The following is a 21226-nucleotide window of genomic DNA, read 5'->3' as shown; positions in this document are numbered from 1 at the left end:
CTCCGCTGCCCTTTGCGCAAAATTTTGGATACTGGGCTTGAAGCAAACATGCAATGTCTAGAGGAGCTCTATATTGTGGAAGCGAATGAATGGGATAACTGGGGAAGCGAAACCTTGGCTTCTTTTCGGAATGCTCCCCGGTTGCGGGTGGTGACATGCGACGGCGGCGGCATGTCGCTGGCTGAATTACCACTCGAACGATTAGACATGGTCGTCTTCGAACATGTTTTCCCGGAGGATATCACATTTCCTCTCCACTGTCTGTCGCGGGTGTCCAGCTCTGTTCACTTTGACATGAGCTACATCGTATTCGGGAGCGCGCCTCCTACACTGCCGAAGCTAGTCACGTCCGACCTTCATTTCTCGTGCGATATCAAAACATTCTCTATTGGTTTTGACAACGAGTACAAGCTCGACCTCAAGGACATGGAATTCTACCAGACGCTTATTACCACACTACTTTCCCTCGTAACATTCCCGTCGCTCGAGACCTTCCGCCTGGTGTTCTCTCACTACCCAGTACAATCGCTGCCATGGCCCAACGTAGCATTCCTCGAACTGGCTCAGCGATCTCATTTCGACATGCATCTCCAAACGCTCGATGTTGAAGAAGCACTTCTGACCAGTGCAGAGCTGTTATCCGCATTAACGGTACTTCACAACCTTCGCAGACTGATCTTTTCCGACTCCAAAAAATCGTCCTCAAAAAATGCCACGGCTCTTACCAATGATCTGCTCGGCAGTCTGGCGCACACCGTCTCCCAAGAGGGCTCTGGCAGCACAACGCGCCTCACCCACTCACTCGTCCCCCACCTGCACACGTTCAGCTGCACCACTCAGCTCTCATTCGACCACAAAAAGTTCCTCCAGTTCGTTAAATCTCGAAGCAGTCCAGCGGAGGCGAAACTTTTTGGAGTACAGCTTTGGTGGTTGCATCGCGCAGATGGCTCGCAGCCGCGTCTCGAACGCAAGGTCGAATCTGGGCTGCGGCAGCTGCATCGCCAGCACAAAATCACTTTCTTCATCGAGCAAAACACGAAGAGACCAAGCGCCTGATAATTAAAGAGTACTTGCGTAACAAGCAAAACATCACTTTTCCTTGGTACCCTTACTGTAATTCAGACACTCCCAATTGGTGGATGAGTACAAAACCAAATAGTGGCGATCGCGAGGGAGTCTCCCTCAGAACATTGAGGGCATTCCTGTCATTCTACGTAACGAGTATGTAGTAAACGCTCAACATTCGAGAAGTCCTTATTACCAGCGCAGAGCTGCTATCCGCACTGTCGGTACTTCATAACCTTCAGACGTTGATCTTTTCCGACTCCCTCATCATTACGCCCAATCTTCGTCTCCAACTGAGACAATTCTCACCGACGAACTGCTCGTCAGTCTGGGACAAACACAGTCTGTCCGAGGGGACTGCAGCCATGCACCATGGCTCACACACACGCTCGTCCCTCACTTGCATACATTCAGTTGCTTCAGTCAGCTTTCATTCCACCACGAAAACTTCTTCCAGTTCGTTAAATCTCGAAGCAGTCCAGCCGAGGAGAAGCCCTTCGCAGTCCAGCTTTCGTGGCTTCCTCGCGCAGATGGCTCTCATCCGCGTTTTGAGCGCAAGGTAGAATCCGAGTTGTGGCAGCTGCACCACCAGCACCAAATAAACTTGTCTATCAAGCAAGAGGACTAAGAAAGTGATGGACCTGATACTGTATGACTCCCTTAGTACTACCTGAATTGATACTATTTGTCTCATTACGGAGTACTGTGTGTTTTGAGTCGAAAGTACTATCAAGACGAAGGAATTCGTGTAACAAGTATGTACGGCGCCATCAAGATGACGACGAAATGGAAAGAAATCCGATAAACGAGGAAAATACCCTTGCCGAGCAGGATATATACGAATCAGGAAAAACGGAAGAAGAAAAGAAGGCCCGGGCGCCCACTGGCAGGTCTGCAGCACCATTCCGGGATGAAACTAGTCATCCACCGCCTTTTGTCTGCCAATCGCTGCAACCCAGTTGTCCACTCGCGCCCCGCAATTCAAGCCCACGACCAGCAGGTTCCGCAATGTCGCATTCGGCCCGCGGCAGATATGCCCGCACGAGAAAGACAACGTCTATTCCGTGTCCATGCCCAAGTTCTGGCAATGAAGGACATTTGGGCCCGCATATGGTCGAAACAGGAATTGGGATTACACCATAGAGTGACTGGCGGCCACAAGATATACTCCATCAAGCCCCAGCGCCATCTCGCGAGGAACTTGGGTCCACTTTACTTCGAAGCGGCGAGCCCAGAAAAAGCGCTCGACGATGGCCTTCCCGTCCGCAATTCGAGGACGAAACAAATATTTCCGGAGTAGAGAAGAGTCCTTCAGCAGGAGATACGGTCGATGGAGTTGTATATGGGGCGTATGTGGACATGCAAAATCGCTTTGCTGATGCGTGACAGTCACGGGCGTGACTCGAGAGGAAAAGACCAGCGAAGAGGACATTGTCTAGCGATTTCGATGGTGAGGGCGGTTGAGATGGTATCAACGTGTGGCGGGGAGTATATAGGAGGTGTCGAAGACAAGAAATAACCCGTTCACGTGCACGTCCAAAGGTTTTTGAGTGTAGTTTTCTCCATTCTCGAGATTTGTTGCAAGTTTCGATAGGGATGCTGAGGCGGATGTGGGGATAGATAGTGGTGACAGGGTGGAAGCTATGGAAGGGCGAACCCGCTGCAAACTTGTCAGCACATGGTACGGACAAAAGAATAAAGGCACCATTGTCATTCCGACCGTTGTAATGCAGGAGAAGCACCGAAAGTAAATGCGCTCAATGGGTGGATTTTGGTGCGGAATGCCCGGGCCAAATGCTGGAGGACGAGGCCAATTGGATTCCGCATCAGTTAATCGACCGCATATGCGGGGAGAGTCATGGAGACACAAATACTCTCTCTGTTGTAGGTCCGCTTGTACGACTCGTTTGTAACGGCAGTGAATGACAGCGAGGGATGCGAAGAAGGAGCTCCCCAGACGCCGCTGCCCGACTGGTGAAACGCGTCATTCATGAAGGGGCAAGTATGAAGGAACCACGCACCGTGATAACCCAGTTCCAAGCCCTCGTTATTCCACGTTGTTGGATAAGTCAACCCGACGCAAGCGACAGCCGCCAAACTAAGAAAACTGGTTAGTAAGGCGAGGAAAGAAGCTGCTGGAGCGCACAATTATTCGGGTTCCGGCCACCCAACCCGACAGCTGATTTCAGCCCATCTTCGCGATCGTGGATAGAACAGAAAGCCGCTGTAGCGTGTTGGCCAGAATGCCGAGGGTGAACGTACGGGGCGGCCTTTTCATCCGCCCTGCTGCCTTCTCTCTGTCTGAAGCAGCTTATTTCTTGGTGTCCATATTGCGGTAAGCCGTTGCGCGAGAGTGGCAGCGGGTGATGAGAATGAGGTGTGGGGGAAGGTCTGCTGGTGGGCTGGCAGCTATTTGTGTCGGTGTAGGGGCGCCATTTCGGCAATAAACATATGAGCAGCAACGATAGCATCCCGCGGCCTTGGAGTTGCGGCGGCGGATAACGATTGACATCAGGGTGAGGGAAAGGCCGTGGTGAGGCCAATGCAGACGAAGCAGGTGCCGCGCTTGGCATTGTCTACGAGAAATAAGCTTCGAGTCCCAGGAAATAAGGCCAAGAACGCACCCTCAATCTTCTCAGCTCCGCCAGTGATCTTCGCGGGCCTATATTTGCTTCCACAGCGCATCAAACCCGGGGAGTCAGTGAATGTGGAGGACAACGGTTTGCCTTGCGAGGGGAAATGTGAGATGGGCACTCTTGCGGAAGGAGCAGCCTGTTGAAACACACCTTTCATAGTGCAGGAAACAGCGCAGCATAGTCTGACCGCCCCAGACTAACGCCCTTCATCCCCTCCCTCTGTCCCGTCCTACCCGTTCCGCCTTCCCTTCATCCTGCCTACGATATTATCGAGTTCGAAGTCCAGCCCACGCCGAGGTTAAGGGCCCTGTCGTGTGCAATGGGAGAAGGAAGAGCCTCGGGGTTGTCGGTCCGGACGACATGGAGGAAGAGAAGGGAGAGATTCGCTTTCCTTTTTGGGCCAGCGGATGGTTGTTTTTGATCACGTGTACGAACTCTGCCAAAAGCGATTCAATGGCGCCACGACGCTGAACAGCATGCAAATCTATCAAGACGAACGAGCCATCTCGCTAGTGAATCGCCCAACCCGCAACTAAAGCTCTTTCTCATCTTCAAGTAGGAATCAGCCTATTGTCAATGGCAACTCCCGTATGGCTCTTTTCCGCAACAGACTCCGAGTTTTACTAGTACCCCGTCATCCTTTCTTTCCTTCATTTGCCCCATGTCCTTGGCCCTAAGTAGGGGAACTTGCATCATCTTCTCAGCCTCCCGCGATCAGATCAAGCTCTACAGCATCTACTTTCTTCGGGAAGATGGCATCCCGCGCCACTGTCTCTATATGCCAGTCAACGACCATTATCAGGCTCCGACCTACAGTATATATAACTCATGGCACATCCACCCATTCATACCTGCCTCCACGGCGCCGAAATGTCAATGTCGCCGTCCCCCCTTACATCCCACAATCGCTGATGCGCCTGGACAGCGCGTCACGGAGCGCCCGCCTCAGAAATGCGATGACGGCGCACTACCCGCTGCGCGAGGTCTGCCGCGCCTGGAACACGGTGGTCCTCTCTAACGCGACGCTATGGGCCACCATTGTTGTTGATATGGAGTCAAGGGAGACTAGTACTCTGGCCAACTTCCAGACAATGCCGCTCACGCAAGCAGACATCCTCCGCCATCTCGCGCTCTCTAAGCAGCACTCGCTGCGGGTTGTCATCTGGGGCAACGATGGCCAAGAGGACACCCGCAATGCGCAGTTCATCGCTTTGAGCAACACGCTGTTTGCCCATTCGGCCCGGTTTGCCGCGTTGGATCTCGTCAGGGTGGGGAAGATGGAGGACATGAACCTCCCGAGCGACCTGTCGCGGCTGGCGTCTCTGTCCTGTGTGCAGATGTTCCGGGGCTTGCGCGACGAAGTCCACTTTCTGGCTGCGCTTAAGAGCGCCCCATTACGCCGCCTCAGCATCGCACTGGTTGCAGACGCGGAGCTACAAGCAATCCTGGACAGCATTGACTGGACTGGGCTGCGATTTCTTGCATGGCATATTAGTTGTTCACTGGTCCGCTACCTCAGGCTCGCTGGCAGACTCAAAGCGGGAGAGCGGGACCATGCGGCCCGGGGCCTCCGGGGCCTCATGCTCGATGGCAAGCACGACAATTGGTCGTGCGTGCTGCTGTCGTTGCCGCTCCCGTCACTCGAGCTGCTCGCCATCCAGAGTAACTGCAGGATACCACTGGTGTGGCTGCCCCACATTGCCGCCCGGCTGATCCGCCACTACACTCGCGTCACCACGCTGGCCCTCCACTACATCGCCGACGTATCGCCCACCGGCCTCGAGTGCATCCTTGCCAACCTCCCTGGCCTGCGCGTGCTCGACATCAAGGAGTCGTTCCACCCGTTCCCCGTGGAGGGCCTCCATCTGCTTGGCCAGTTGATGAGCCTGGTCCCGCGCCTAAAGCGCAGCACCGCCCCCACCGAGCTGGTTTTCTCCCGGGTCGAGCGGATCACATACGAGCTTGATAATCCGCCGCCGTCGCCGGCTGCAGCATCCCACATCCAGATGCTCGTCAACACGATACGTTTCCTCGTTACGTACTGGAGCCACGTGCCCGCGGCCGAGTCTGTTGCAGGGAGGACATTTGTTGTCCGCGGGCGTGAACTGCGCAAGCAAGTTGCGAAGCATCCGATCTTTGTGCAACAGCACCGTCGGTGGGCGGAGCTACGGCTGGTGGTGGACGCCGGGTTCCCGTGAACGAACTCAGATTCAAGGGTGGATGGAAGTGTTCACAGTGGACGTGAATTCCAGGACGAGAGATATGAACCAAGTTGTTATCATTTCTCTACAGAATACAATGTTAATCCCAGATCACGACGAACTTGACGCAACTAAGCATGTAATCGGCTCCAAACTATAGTATGTTAGGGCCAAAGATGACAGCCTGGAGCACTGCAGCCGAGGCGGAAGACCCACGGCCAGCGCACAGATGAAGCAGCATACCCGTCAGCCCGTCACGGACAACGGGGTCGTGCAAATGGTCTCGCAAGAAGGCGACTTGCATTGTCTTGATTTCATCAAACCTATCCAAACGTGGAGATTCAGGAAAACAAGCCCTACGGGCCAAAGAACGGACATACATGGCGGTAAAATTGGAGAAGACTTCATGGACAATGTTGTCGACCGACATTTGGGAACGTATCGACTCAAGCGCACGGGCTTTAATGGTCTCGAGGCCATGCTAATGCTCAGGTTTCAGCAAATTGAAGAGCAGGCAAACGAGAGGCTCACCTTATCTGCGAGCTTGTACATAGATTTTGGGGAACATTCCGGAGCACCCTCTTCTCTTTGGACAGCTGGAGTTTGGCGTATACCTGCCTTGATCTTGCGGAAGTGGATTTGCCCGGTGTAAAGATAGTAGAGCAACGCTTTCCACCTTGACAAATGTTTGTTTGAGCAGACAGAAAATGTTGACTCAAAGCTACGCACGTATTATACGCATGGCCTTTGATTACGATGCGATAACCACGACGGCCTGGGGTATTTTGGATATCTAGCTGAGTCGATAGCGTGCTTGTTCCCGCTAAGGGTTCTGGCTCCGAGTCTGGCTCTGCCGCGGCGGAGGCGTCTAAAACAAAGTCAGGCGAGCAAGAGTCAGGAAATTGCATGCAGACAAACCTGCTTTGTCGTCAACTCTAATATCGCCTTCCACCTCCTCGTCGTTGTCCAGGTCGCTGTCGGACATGTAATCATACTCCTCGAACGCGACCGGAGGCGGATTGTCGGTAGCTATATCCGTCTGGCTCGACTCGGCGAAACCGCTAAGCAAGTGGTCAAGGTCTGCAGACAAGCACGAAAGAGGTCAGCGCTGGATTTCTGCGATTAATATTGCATGAAAACACACCTTCGTGGAATTGCTTTGACGTTCCGCGCAGAAGCTTGAGGTTGCCGTAGAGCGGGCGGGGATGGTAGACGTGTCCGTTCCCAACACGAGAGTAGAGCCAAAACTTGACATCTATGAGGTCCCCGCCGTCGATGGTGTCGACAAGGCAAGCGCGAATGCGGGCAGGAAGCGGCTCTGCAGAGAACGGGAGGCGGGTCTCGATGGTAAGAGGATGAGAAGGGATGAAAGCGTTGGCTGCTTCGAAGCCAATGGTAATTTTCAAGACCGGTAAGGTTGGTCCTAGTAGCTGTTTCCTAAACCTCTTTTGCGGACGACGGGACCATGCGCCGATAGACCATCCGGGAGTGACGGGAGGCAGCGAGGGGTCGAGCGGCAGTGTCAGCGAAAGCAATTCGTCATGCAGCACCTCGACCAAGCCCGCTGAGGACACAGCACACGATACGCGCCCATACTAGTACTTGGCACTTGCGAGCAAGTGCGGGTCGAAGTAGACTGTGACTTTGCCATTGGAGCACTTCCAGGCAAAGCGCCAGCCCCAGCCGCACACGTCCGTGGTGCCAGTTAGAGAGAAGTTTGGGGAGAAGCTGATTTCGAAGGAGGATTGCACGCCTTCCGGTTGTCCAAGTGTCGGGAGAGATTCTGACGAGGGCCATAAGTCGATAAGACAAGGGAGTTTTCGTGAGCACTCACCTCGTGTATGCCTCGTGTCCGTTTTCTTCGATCTTTTACTGGGCTAAAATACCTTCGACAAGCATGATGGTGAAGACTTCAAGCGTGAAGCGCGTGACGTCACACACGACTTGCTCCTTCATCTTCTCCACTGCGACACAGAATGCCCACTCTCGCTCCCTCTGTTTCGAAGCAACTGTCCCAACAACCGTGCCCGCCGTCGGCGTGTGTGCAAGGATAGGTTATAGAGACCCAAAGTCTGTATCCACTTTTGTGTTTGGCAGTTTTTTTGACTCATTCCGCGTTAGCTGCGTGTTGACTACACCGCAACACTCGCGCGCGCTTGTCCTAGGCTGCAATAAAAGGAGCTCTCCGCTATCAAATAGCTGTGGATTTAATTGGGTGGAGGTGCGTAACCTGGTCTTGTTCTCCCATTTTCCCATATTCATGCAGCTCGCTTTCCAGACCACGGACATCCGCGCTTCGCTTTCCGCTCCTGCGCGAACAGAACCTACTATAGCAATCTCCGCGTAGATGGTGGATCTGTGCACCATACGACATCGAGCTCTGTCACTTTTGTGGCAGGGCGAAAGACCCACAACTGCGATTTAGCCAGCTCTCTAGCTTTACCCCACCCGTTGGCCGCGGACGCTTGAGCTCATTACGATGGATGACACCTTACAGAGTTCGTGTCCCGTTTCACTGCTCACGACCTCCACTTACGTGGACTTTAGGCTCGACTTTACCCATGCTCCCCCGCCAGCTCGTTCGGCTACTTCTCACCAGCGTTGACCTCGACAGTGTGATCGACTCAAACGACACAGCGCCTTCCTCGACGCCGTCTTCGGATACAATCTGCACTACTTCGCGAAGAAGGACACCCAAATATCTGTCGTCTTGAAACACGCCCTTCTCCTTGCTTTCACACAGACGACCCACCCACATCTTATTTCCGCCGACGATTGGATTCTAAGTTGTTCCTTCCCGCCCACCATTACCACAAGCGCCTTCGTTTTCGCCACCGGCCGGGGCGACCCCACCTCTCTGAATACAAGCTAAATTCCGCGCTATGGCCCAAGCGTTTCGCTGGTATGTCTCGTTTCCGCTTCTGCTACCGAGTGCTTACTGATAATGATGCATTTTCCAGTTCATTCCAGGGAACCATCCTTGATATTTCGCTTGTTACTATTCCCTCGCTAATAGACATCGCTTTTCAGCCTCACCCCTTCTTATTGACCTATCTGTGCCTTATCGTTTCGACAAGGGCAATTCTCCAAGATGGCCAGTGCGTCAAACGGCGAGAGGATACTTCAGTTATATGCTCACTCTCTTATAGGAACAATATCCCAACGCCGAATCTTTCATTCCAGGCGCTGACTCCTTCCTTTTGGTGTCCTCAATGCCGAAATGACAACCGGGATTCGGACGACGCGTTTGTGGGGGGCAGGCTCTCGCGTTGTCTTCATTATTGTGGATGAGACTGTTGCTTCGATACTTGCGTCGTTGGACATACTGTACCAACGATTTTGTTGAGGGCTTGATTTGGTGAGATTTATCATCGCTAGTGATAATATGGGCTCTGACGATGGTGGATAGACTTCAAGCGTTCTATTAATTTGCGATGTCGAAGGAGAGCTGACGACTAAAGAGACCGGATAGAGGCGAAATTTGGGGGACGCGTGTATAGTCAGTCTTCATACATAGCTGTGGTCATTGTGTGGTAGAAGCAAGGTAGAAGTGACCGTTTTCCAGCGTTTTCCACGATCACCCAGACATCAAACGCCAAGGGTCTTGGCATACGTATGTGACTTGTGGCTGACAACGGCCTTGGACGACACTCTTTCCCGACCCTCCACTCCTTTCAGCCCCTACCATGGGCCCCCTTCGCTTGGCGCTATTGCTCGCCCTTGTTTCACAACACGCGTTTGGAGACATCACCGTTTACCATGCCCAGCGGCCCATGACGACAGGCGTGAATAGTGCTGGCGTCCCCAGCCACACTGGCCTACCGGCCTACGATCCCACAACCCTCAACCCCCCGCCCATTCCCGCGGATGTCATGAAAACCATCCCGGTCAACCTCCTGGTGAGCTGCGCGGCTTTTCCCCGACGTTCGCTTGCTGAGCTCTTTTTGACGCCAGAACTCTGGAACGGTGGGGATGTCGATTAAGCAGAAGGGCTCGTTCATGGGGTTCAGTATCGAAATGTCGGTCACGAATCAAGTCTGTGCGTGTTCCGTTCCCTATTTTTACCGCTCGGGGCTGATCTCATTGACAGTGGGCAAAAACTCGAGTCTCATTCAAGTCCCCTTCCTCAACCTGATGGCTAACATCCAACAACGCGCCGGCTCTGTCATGGTCCGAGTGGGTGGAAACACGCAGGAGAGCGCGAAGCTGGTCGACAGCCTCCCCAACGGCCGCATCCTGATGAAAGATCTGCAAAACGTCACCGGCACAACACAAACTCCTCCCCTCGACTACACCACTGACATGCTCTACCTTATGCGCAATGTCTCCAGCTTCGTCAATGTCCATTGGTTCCTCGGTATCCCGTGGTTTGTCACCAAGCCATTCGACACCGCGATTGTCACTGCTTCAGACCTCATCCTCGGCGATTACCTGCTCGGTCTTCAGGCCAGCAACGAGCCGGACATGTATGTCCTCCACCAGCATCGACCGCAGAACTATGGCCCGTTCGACTACCTTGGCGAGTTCTCCGATTTCTTAGGCCAGGTTGCCGCCACCAACGCGGATCCCACTGGGCGTGCAACGAAAAATCTCATTGGGCCAAATATCGCTACATTCGCCTGGACGCTGGAGCAAGTTTGGGACACAGGCTTCGTCGACACCTACAACGCAAATTTAGCCTACCTGGCCGCCGAAAAGTATGTCGTTTTCCGTCCTTGTCGATCTGTCCTAATTTACTTCCGTAGATACCCTGACCAAAACTGCGAAGTAAGCACCGATCGTTGACCCTTTTTTGCTCGTCTCTAATTTACCTCCGAGGCCCGTTTCGGCGATCCCGCCAAGGGAGTCAAACCGCAAGAAGTTCTGCAGAACTACCTGATGCATAGTCGACACAAGGAGCTGCTGGGGCAATACCTCAACACCACTATGTATCTGCAGACCAAAAACAAGCCGTTCTTGATGTTCGAGACGAATACTGCTTCGTGTGGCGGTTTCCTTGGCATCTCGGACGCGTTTGTTTCCGCACTGTGGGGCATCGACTACGCGTTACAGATGGCCCATTCGAACTTCTCCGGCGCCATGTTCCACTTGGGTGGACAGAGTGTCTACTACAATGTTAGTCTCGCGAAATCGTATTTACCTAGCTGATTCTTTTCCAGCCCTTTACAGCTCCACCGACAAACGAGAGTTCTTTCCATGGATGGACCATTGGTCCGGTGCGTTATAGCCAACGAGTCGAAACTTTTGGCTGACTGACAAGATAGATTTACTACTCCGCTCTCATCATGGCAGAGGCTCTTGGCCCAAGCAACAACTCGCAAGTTCTCGATCTCCCTATCCAGGGACTTTCCGATTCCACTCCCGTATACGCCATCTACGAGAATGGTGTCCCCAAACGCGTCGCCATCGTCAACTACGTCAATGACCCCAGCCACACCAACGACATCAGTGTCGTCATATCGCTGGGCAACCAGGATGGAACGAAGACCACGCCTGCGAGCGTCAAAGTCAAATACCTCGCCGCTGCATCGGTTGTGCAGAAGGGCAACATCACCTGGGCGGGGCAGACGTTTGGCGGGAACTTTGAGAGTGATGGGCGGCCGATGGGGACGGAGGACATCAAGACGGTGACCTGCGACGGAAACGCCAAAACGTGCACGGTGGTGGTGCCTGCGCCGGGCTTTGCGCTGGTGTTTCTGTCGGACGACGCGATGACGGAGGATAAAGGCCTGCCGAGCAAGACGTTTGCGACGACGGCAAAGACCAAGTTTAGGAATACAGGTAAGTTCTCTCCCCTTTCTGCTTCTCGAATTCCGGTGTTGAGCTCCTTTGGCAGTGACGATCGACCCTGCCGTCTTGGCTACCTCAAACGGGAACAAGTTCTCTGACCACGAGCTGGCTGGGACGAGTAAGCCGCCAAGCGCGGCGCCGAGGACTGCGGGCGTGTCGATTGCGGTTGTCTCGATGTTCGTTGGCGCGGTTGTCGCTCTTCTCGGAAGGGCGCTGTAGACCTTAGTTGGAGCCTTGGAGGGATTACCTGAGGACACTTTGTGTCGACTTTGCGGCCAGCGACTTGATGTCGAGCGCGCTGGCCTTCTTCCTACGTATACCCCACGCACATTATACCTACGACGGACAAAGACCCGTTCATCGCTTTAATATGCTTTCGTTACAATTACAAGCCTTGGTTGGCCTTGGGATTCTTTTGTAAAAATATAGATCGTAAACTTGAAGAACCCGTCTTCCCTTGGTGATATCTACGTAAAGAATTTCGTGGAGTAATGGACGGGGGGTGAACAAAATGCAGAAGAGAGGGTATATTGTTTCGAATGGTAAACGTGTTTTTGACCTGCTCCATAGTCATTCCAACGAGCGAGAGAGCTAAAGCATGTTCAGCAAGTCGGGCAATGCTCAGGCTATTGCCAATGAAAACTTACACCACTTCTTTCAGCAACGATCCAGCAACTGCCAGATGTGTAAGTACGACGGGAATGATCCAAGTAATAGAGCACCTGGGATCGGTAGAAGCCAAGTAAGATGTCGCTTTATCGAAAATGGGAAACTCCCCGGAACGGAATGGACGCTGACTGCGGCGCTGTTGTCGATAATGGAACAAAAAGTGATTGCCCAACGTCGGATGGGATATGAGGTCTGGATCAAGGTCCCAGACTGATTGAAGGCGTTCGTGAAAAGTGACAACTCCGCGCTGGTCGGGCGAAAGCGAGCAAAAGTGTCGAGTAGGTTGCCATCATTGCTCCCAGGCCACAAAAGCACTCTCCTCGAGCTTCGAGAGCCCATCCAATCCACGAAAGCCGGCCAAATTCCCGCTGCGGCGCAGTTGCAGCTTCTTGACTTTTTCTATGGCTAAGTCGAGCCGCAAACGAAATGGTGTCCAATGACAGCCTTGCGGAGATCGACTCCGGATGACACTATGTGGCGTTGGAGGGTAAGGGTGTATGTTGAGGTCGGTATGGTCGATAGATAAGAGGTAAATGAGTCGTAACGCAAAACAAGGTAGAGGATGAAGGAATGCCGAGGTATCTCTCGAAACTAGCGCTTCTCCGCTCTATAACTGTGTCTTGTTCATGCTGCCCGTGATAGTCGAAATTGGGAGCGTTGAGCAGAAGCGGTAATTGGTACCAATAGCTAGGCCTTCCAGAGAGAGTGTGTGGATGTGCCCCTCCGACTCTATAACCACGCATTTACTATTAGCAAGCCGGAATGCAATGACACGGGCTCACACACCTTTATGGCCACAAGGAAGGAGTTACGAGTAGCAGTTATGGGTGTCGGCTTTGCGTCAATGGCTATCGTGTCGGAGAGCAAGATTGCTTTGGTAGCAGAAACACCGCTTGAAACACGACTATTCCTCATTGTCAGTTGCAGTGGTAGAGAGCGAGGAAGGACATACAGTCCGTAGTGCATGCATTCGAGCGATATTTGGGAGACATTTGAGGAGAAGAGTATGGCAAAAGGCCGCGAGAGAAATTTGACGTTGACGGGATTGAGTGAGTGAAACTCCAGCAGAGTGTTGCCTCAGATCCACCTGGGGACATGTTGTTTGGGGAGAATAGAACGGCACTCCGCAAATGGACTGAGATCGGGGATACGGTAAGAGATGATTCAGAACAGGATAGAGAGCGGGAGCACATACTTGTCATGCAACATTGCGCTTCCCATTGCCCTTTTGCTGTATTGCGCATCCATGACTATAGCATCCCATCCACAGCCGAGGTCATCTCATCTGCCAGCTTGTCCGACCTTCCAGGGCCAATTCCTCTCTCTTATCTTCGGGTGCTGTCGAGAGCAGCGATGACGAGCCGCTCCGAAGGGGCGAGGTGCGCAGAAAAGTTGTAGTTAGTGAAGGTGCAGGTCTGTCGTGCCGGGACTCGAATGGCGGCAGGAGGACGAGGTTGATCGCGCACACGTGATTGGCCCTCTTCTCTCTTCACCGAGTTTTCAGGCTAGAATCTTAGACGGGAGCACATATGTACTTGATTCGGAAGCTGAAGTACTAGTACTGGGACACAAACTAGAAGAATGACAAACACTCGAACAGAATTATCAAAATTTGCTGAGGTTGCGCATTGCGCGAAGACTACAAGAGGGTACTAGTAGACGAGACGGTGCATAGTATAATCTCATGCCTCCGATTATGCGAAGTCGCGACCAGAACCCGCTGACCTAAACCATCTACTATCGCGCGAAGAGTTGGCGAGGGCCCGCGGCCAGCGGCAGTGGGTGTTCCAAGGGTCAGCGATTCGAGACGTGGAAGGAAGTTGGTGCGGGAGAGGAAGATAGTGAGGGCCTCGTTCTCCCGGTGAGTCATTGGCAGTAGGGTGACTGTAAGATCCTCGAGAGCCTCACTAATGACCGGATTTTCAAGGAATAGACGGAACACCGGATAGGCTATGTTCGTGAGGGACAGAGAAGTTATGTTACCCGAGGAGCGCGAGAGACATTCCAGGATGGAATCCTCCCCCTTGTATCTAAGTTTGGAGATATGTAGACTGGCGAGGTGAGGGAGGAGTAAGTAAGTCATAAGCGCACATGAGTTCTCTCCAAGGAGACGCAATGTCGTCAAGAAAGGTAATTCGATTCGTCGAAAAGCAATATTGCTTCGGAAGTCGTTGAAGTTGCATCCATCGCCTAGCACGAGTTCCTCGAGAGCTACAAGCAAAGGAAGCAAGTGGGCGAGATTGGTTGACGTTGCACTACGAAGAAGAGTAAGTTTTCGGAGTTGGGGTAGCGGAAATGCGAGCGTGGAAAGCAAGGATGTGTAGCTGATGGCCAAATCTTGTAGACGTGGCGCGTTGGAAAACGTGTTATATGCATAATATTCAGCATAGGGGTCCACATCCAGGGTGAGCTGGGTAAGATGAGGCAAGTTTAGGATCGTCTTCAGTCCGAGTTTCAACGGGATGTCCCCGGTTACAGAGAGATGTGCTTCCCTCCATTGGCCACAGGACTCAAATAGCCTCTGATGAAGCCATCTTCCTTTGCGGTTATCAACGTAAACCACAATAGGGAGCCCGTGAGTGCGTGTCAAGAAATGGTCGAAGAGCACGTCCGCGTGGTAAGCACGATCACGCACTGGCAAGAGATAACAAGTTGTGGTCCAGAGATAGAAGTCGGCGAGCGCAATACTCCGCCATAGCTGGCAGACGGCAGTGATGCTGAGCAACATGGCCTTGACTCCTTCGGGTTTCGTCAAAGACACTGCAGTCTGGAAGATGTGGCAAAATATTTCGGCAGGAAGTGTGTGTATGGGATAGACAACGGTCGATAGCTTGTCCTGAATGACCTTTTTACGGATTTTAAGCTCGATTATGCGTGCTCTAAGTGCAGCGATCGTTGTGTCAATCGTTTCTGCTTCTTGTCGCAGAGCCATCCGGTCTTGAGCGTTGAGTGTTTGCGCATTATTCGTGTGCGGCGCCACATTGAAGCCACTACCGCTAGTCGCATTACGGGCCTGCATAGGTGCTGGTAGCGCTGAGTATCAAGAGGATCGAAGTGAATGAGCGCGAAGTGACAAGTCACACCAAATAATTTCTCTTCTTGACCACCACCATTATTCTCAGCACGTCCTTGCCCTTATGACTCCGTTCACCTCGCAGAGGCCGAGCTAGGACGTGGCTCTCAGTCTTTCCCGGGCAATAAGCCGCTCTAGAGACAGAAGGCGCAAGGGTTGATGAAAATACCCCCCGGTCCCCCCTCCCCGTCAATGCGGCCAACACTGCTGTGCTGTTTCGGTCTTATCTATTATCGCAAAGTGTGGCTTGAATCTGCCGTTTGGCTGGGTTGGCTGGAGCCCCAACACCGGTGCGCTCTCACAGCTTCTTGGCTCGCTTTACTGACTAGTTTTCTTAGCCTCGCGGCTGTGTTGACCAATTCAACGACATGGGATAACCACAAGCTTGAAACTGGGATATCATGGTGCGTGGTTTCTGTATCCTTGCTTCTGTACGAATGACGCCTTGCACCAGTCAAGCGGCGCTACAATGCTGCCTCTTTGGCACTCTCACTGCACCCGCCCTGATCATTTTTCACTGCTGCCACGACCATTTCTCGAAAGCAGACCTACGGCAGAGAATATTTGCGTCTCCGTGACTCCGTCCCCGCAAATGCGCCATCTATTGACCAATGCAGAACCCAATTGGCCTCGTCCTTCAGCATTTGCTCCACGTATTTCGCACCAAAATGCACCCAGTTAGCGCGTTTCCTTTAGGTGTCTCTTATATTACCACGGTGGGAATGGCGACGGTGACTGTCTTTTTTATTGTCCGTAGCATGTGCTGACGAGTTTGCAGCAGGTTCGCCCTTCCATCGCTCCCAGCCTGCCCCCACTATCTATCCCTACATCCGCCGCAGCATCCCTATCGACACTTGCGACAAATCTCGAGAATGGAGATACATCTACCCCCAAAACACTTATGCACATGAACGGGTTATTCCTTGTCTTCAGCACCTCCAATATACTCCCCGCCACATATTCATACCATCTCAACCGCCCTCACCATCGAAATGGCTAGGCAACGTCCTTTTCGCTGGTCTTTTCCTCTTGCGTCACATCCGTGACTGTCACGCGGTCAGCAAATCGATTTTGCATGTCCACATATGCACCATATACGACTCTATCGACCGTATCTTCTGCTGAAGGGCTCTTTGATACCCCCGAAATATTTGTTTCCTCCTCGAATTACGGACGGGAAGGCCATTGTCGAGCGCTTTTTCTGGGCTCGCCGCTTCTTAGTAAAGTCGACCCAAGTTCTTCGAGACGTGCCGCTGGAGCTTGATGGAGTATATCTTGTGGTCGCCAGTTACTCTCTGGTGTAATCTCAACTCCCGTTTCGACCATATGTGCGATTCAATGTCCTCCATTGCCAGAACTTGGGCGTGGACACGGAATAGACGTTGTCTTTCTCGTTCGGGCATATCTGGCTCGGGCCGAATGCGACATTGCGGAACCTGCTGGTTGTGGGCCTGAATTTCGGGGCGCGAGTGGACAGCTGGATTGCAGGAATTGGCAGACAAAAGGCGGTGGGTGACTAGTTTCATCCCGGAATGGTGCTGCAGACCTGCCAGGCGCCCGAGCCTCCTCTTCTTCCGTTTTTCCCTGCTTCGTATATATCCTGCTCGGCACGGGTCTTTTCCTCGTTTATCCGATTTCTTTGCATTTCCTCGTCATCTTAATGGCGCCGTACATACTTGTTACATGGATTCCCTTCGTATTGATAGTACTTTCGACTCAAAACACACAGTACTCCGTAATCAAACAAATAGTATCAATTTAGGTAGTACTAAGGGAGTCATACAGTATCAGGTTCATCACTTCCTCATACCTCTTGCTTAATAGACAAGTTTATTTGGTGCTGGTGGTGCAGCTGCCACAACTCGGATTCTACCTTGCGCTCAAAACGCGGATGAGAGCCATCTGCGCGAGGAAGCCACGAAAGCTGGACTGCGAAGGGCTTCTCCTCGGCTGGACTGCTTCGAGATTTAACGAACTGCAAGAAGTTTTCGTGGTCGAATGAAAGCTGACTGAAGCAACTGAATGTATGCAAGTGAGGGACGAGCGTGTGTGTGAGCCGTGATGCATGGCTGGAAGTCCCTTCGACAGACTGTGTTTGTCCCAGACTGACGAGCAGTTCGTTGGTGAGAATTGTCTCAGTTGGAGACGAAGATTCGGTCGTAATGATGAGGGAGTCGGAAAAGATCAATATCTGAAGGTTATGAAGTACCGACAGTGCGGATAGCAGCTCTGCGCTGGTGATAAGGACTTCTCGAATGTTGAGCGTTTGAAGATGGGCGTCGAAATGCGATCGCTTTGCAAGTTCCAGGAATGCTGTCCCGGGCCAGGGAAATGCATGGGTGGGGTAGTGAGAGAACACCACACGCAACGTGGTGAGTGCCGGCAGCGTTACAGAGGAGAACAGCTCAGCAATAATCGCACTATAGTGTGCTGGACTCCCGAGGTGCTCCTTGGCCTCGTTGTTTGAACCGACGGAGAAGGTCTTGACGTTGGATGAAAGATGAAGATCCGGACTCGGGAGGAGAGACGGGCGTCTGAAGGACCGGAGCGCGCCGAAGTCGAAATGCACCGAGCCGGAAAGTCTCGTGAGAGATTTAAGCGGAAGAACCAAGTCCTCATAAAAGTCATACTCGTAAACGAGCTCCTCCAATTGTTCGAGAGGGAGCTCATGCAAGGATACAGCCACCTCTTCGGAAATCACTACTCTCCGCAACCTTGACGCATCTTGAAAAGAAGCCAATGTCTTGCCTCCCCACGTTTCGTCTTCGGCGTCGGGATCCTCGTGAAGCTCGAGAATTTCCAAACACTGTATATGTCCGCGAACCCCACTATCCAAAATGTCGTTGACGGGGCAATCAAGAACGGCTGTCTTCCAGCGATTACTGGTAGCGCACAGCATGGAGAGTGCCCCACATTTCCGGTAGTGCTCCCATGTTCCCCAATTTTGACGCTGAATATGAACGCAAAGAGGCAGGCTTTGGGACCGCGCAAGACCATTTTTCAGCAGTTGTGTTGCTGAAATTTGTGCCTCCGGGTTTTTGACCCACGGGGAGCAGGTGACGTGTAACTCGGTCCACAGTCCAGGAGTGTTCATAACGATCGTGTTCCAAGCGAAACAGACTTGCGAGATGGTGAGCAGCGGGGCAAACGCAAGCAGCAGCAGGTCGAACAAGCGCGGAGAGATCGGGTCCGTGGGGCCATTGTTGGTAAATTCGGTCCAGACGTGGCCGAATATGATGACGAGGAGTTCGGTGGGCAAGCGCCGGACGGGAGATTGCAGACTTTTTGCTGTATCTCGGAGTGCCGTCAGCTGCCGATGGAGAGCTTCAAGCTCCGTGAGTTGTGCTTGAAGGCGCGTTATTTCGTCGTCGCAGGCGGTCAATTCGAGGGACATGCTGTCTAGTTCGTGTTCAAGCCCTGATGGAGGCGGCAGATTGTGTCGAGAGAGTTGGCGAAGGGAGAATAGGTAGTCTTGGTTCCCGGCATATCGAGAGGATATGCGGGCAGACATACCAAGAACTAGAAAGGGAGTCGTCAGGACAAGCTTTGAACGAAGGGCAGGAGACGCGCCTAACACGGTGTAAGTGGGTCAGTGCAAACGGCGGCCAAGCGTATAAGCGGAGTCACAGTAACTCTCTTCTCTCTTCTTCTCTTCACACACACCCACTAGATCTAGATGATCACCTTTGGTCCCATCCTCTCAACGTCGCTCCAGATTGTGGAGTCGCTCAGATTACAATGGGTAGATCCGGTGCGTCGTTGTCCAAGTTAATGCATGCATGAAGTTATAACTTACTTGCTCTCCGCCAAATGCAGTCCGTCTCGCTCAAGTAGTTTGAACCCCACCGTTTCCGACCACTACCACACAATCCGAGGGCAGAGGGGATAGCTTGATGGGCTTGAGAGCAGGCAAGGATAGAGGGACCAAGCAGGCTGATTGTTGCCGACCTTCGGAGGAGGCAACAGCATGGACCGAGTGGTGAGTTTTATGGTCGGTTCTGCATGCCTTTTGCTAAGGAAAGCCATTACGCAGCACTCTCATACTTCCCGAAGACCATGATTGTCCGTGAGTGGGGCTTATCTCGTGTGTGTTTATATGCTTCAAATTCCACACATTCTGACGACACCCTAGAACGGCAGCGACCATGAAAACACCTTCCATCCTCCGGATTTGTTATAATGTCGTCGCCACTCTCTGGTTCTCAGCTTCTCCCATTGTACGAATCGATACAGCAATTATTTCGCTCTTCCTCCATATGTCTTCCTCGCAATCAGGGCCAAATTTCCCTGACGACCCCGTGTTATTTGTCCCCGCTCACGAAATCACGCTAGTGAAGACCACGCTTCAGTACCAGCAATTTTTAAATTTGTTCGCCACCTACTCGGTTACATCTCATTGTACGGGACCCTACCCTCACCATTTACCAATCCTTCCCCCGATTTCAGCCCCAAAAATACCCTTCGACTGTAATCTCCCAGTTTTAGTATTTGCATGATCAATGGACGGACGGTTCTTGCTCAATGGGAGCCTGAGACACCATCGCTTGCTGCTTCTCAGCGATGTGGGCCGAGTCCCTCGAGACATAGCGCTTCAAGTTGGTGGAACATATTGCGTCCAGCAGTTCCGTATGCACGTCTGTTGCGGGCTTCAACCAATGCGTATTTGCGGAACGCGCTGGTGATAGGGCTTGATTTCCAGACACAGGACAAGAGGAGGTCATCACAAATCGCTATTTCCCGCCTCATATATCCCGCTTGTCAAGGGTCGCGTTTTCGCTTGCCCATATTTCCTCGTTGTTCTGGATGACGCGGTAGATACTCGTTGCGTCGAGGAATGCCCGCAAAGCTTCTGAGGGAGACTCCCTCGCCACTAAGTATTTGGTTTTGTACGGACCCAACGCATATGGTCAATTAGCAGTGTCTGAACTAATACAGGAAGGGTACCGAGAATAATGATTTACTTGCTATGCAAGTACTCGTTTATTATCAGGCGCTTGGTCTCCTCGTGTTTTGCTCGACGAAGAAAGTGATTTTGTGCTGGCGATGCAGCTGGCGCAGCTCAGATTCGACCTTGCGCTCGAGCCGCGGCTGCGAGCCGTCTGCGCGAGGAAACCACGAAAGCTGTACTCTGAAGGGTTTCGCCTCCGCTGAGCTGCTCCGCGATTTAACGAACTGGAAGAATTTTTTGTGGTCGAATGAGAGCTGACTGATGCAGCGGAACGTGTGCAGGTGGGGGACGAGTGAGTGGGTGAGGCGCGCTGCACTGCCGGAGGCCTCTTGGGAGACGGTGTGTGTCAGACTGCCGAGGAGATCATTGGTAAGAACCGTGGCATTCTTTGAGGATGATCTTTCCGCAGTGGCGATAAAGTCGGAGAAGATCAGAGTGCGAAGGTTGTGAAGTACCGTTAGTGCAGATAACAGCTCTGCGCTGGTCAGAAGTGCTTCTTCAACGTCGAGCGTTTGGAGATGCATGTCGAAATGGGATCGCTGAGCCAGCTCGAGGAATGCCACGCCGGACCATGGCAGCGGTTGTGCTGGGTAGTGGGAGAACATCACGCGGAAGGTCTCGAGCGACGGGAATGTTACGAGGGAAAGTAATGTGGTAATAAGCGTCTGATAGAATTCCATGTCCTTGAGGTTATCTATGTCCTCGTTGTTGAAACCAACAGAGAACATTTTGACTCGGATATCGCACGAGAAATGGCGGTCCGACGTAACAGGCCTCTGGGATCTGGGCATGTATGCAGACGCGCTCATGTCAAAGTGAACAGAGCTGAAGACGCGCGAGAGAC

The 21226-nt window shown here is 52.6% G+C and overlaps 5 protein-coding genes across 5 annotated transcripts; 2 read left to right on the top strand and 3 right to left on the bottom strand.

The window, feature by feature from the left end:
- Positions 1–6056: 6056 nt before the first annotated feature.
- Positions 6057–7553, bottom strand: MIND_01328000 (uncharacterized protein; the record flags this gene model as incomplete). The annotated part of the gene is made up of 7 exons (XM_037369730.1): positions 6057–6225; positions 6283–6383; positions 6434–6578; positions 6632–6770; positions 6821–6982; positions 7047–7466; positions 7505–7553. 7 exons carry the CDS (start codon positions 7551–7553, stop codon positions 6057–6059), a joined length of 1185 nt encoding a protein of 394 aa, XP_037213726.1.
- A 2035-nt stretch (positions 7554–9588) lies between these two features.
- MIND_01327900 (Glyco-hydro-79C domain-containing protein) lies at positions 9589–11911 on the top strand (the record flags this gene model as incomplete). Its single annotated transcript, XM_037369729.1, has 8 exons — positions 9589–9801; positions 9857–9941; positions 9993–10599; positions 10648–10669; positions 10721–11017; positions 11062–11118; positions 11167–11683; positions 11739–11911. The coding sequence occupies 8 exons, from the start codon at positions 9589–9591 to the stop codon at positions 11909–11911; spliced, it is 1971 nt and encodes a 656-aa protein (XP_037213725.1).
- A 2089-nt stretch (positions 11912–14000) lies between these two features.
- On the bottom strand, positions 14001–15380 carry MIND_01327800 (uncharacterized protein; the record flags this gene model as incomplete). The annotated part of the gene is made up of 3 exons (XM_037369728.1): positions 14001–14391; positions 14453–14616; positions 15207–15380. The coding sequence occupies 3 exons, from the start codon at positions 15378–15380 to the stop codon at positions 14001–14003; spliced, it is 729 nt and encodes a 242-aa protein (XP_037213724.1).
- A 665-nt stretch (positions 15381–16045) lies between these two features.
- Positions 16046–16434, top strand: MIND_01327700 (uncharacterized protein; the record flags this gene model as incomplete). Its single annotated transcript, XM_037369727.1, has 2 exons — positions 16046–16165; positions 16213–16434. 2 exons carry the CDS (start codon positions 16046–16048, stop codon positions 16432–16434), a joined length of 342 nt encoding a protein of 113 aa, XP_037213723.1.
- An 804-nt stretch (positions 16435–17238) lies between these two features.
- On the bottom strand, positions 17239–18945 carry MIND_01327600 (F-box domain-containing protein; the record flags this gene model as incomplete). The annotated part of the gene is made up of 1 exon (XM_037369726.1): positions 17239–18945. One exon carries the CDS (start codon positions 18943–18945, stop codon positions 17239–17241), a length of 1707 nt encoding a protein of 568 aa, XP_037213722.1.
- Positions 18946–21226: the final 2281 nt, after the last annotated feature.

This window comes from Mycena indigotica (genome assembly GCF_014461135.1).
Source record: "Mycena indigotica strain 171206Taipei chromosome Unknown Mind.scaff0015, whole genome shotgun sequence".
Classification (NCBI taxonomy): domain Eukaryota; kingdom Fungi; phylum Basidiomycota; class Agaricomycetes; order Agaricales; family Mycenaceae; genus Mycena; species Mycena indigotica.
Note: the sequence above shows the minus strand (reverse complement) of the source record. Positions and strands in the feature narration are given on the sequence as shown.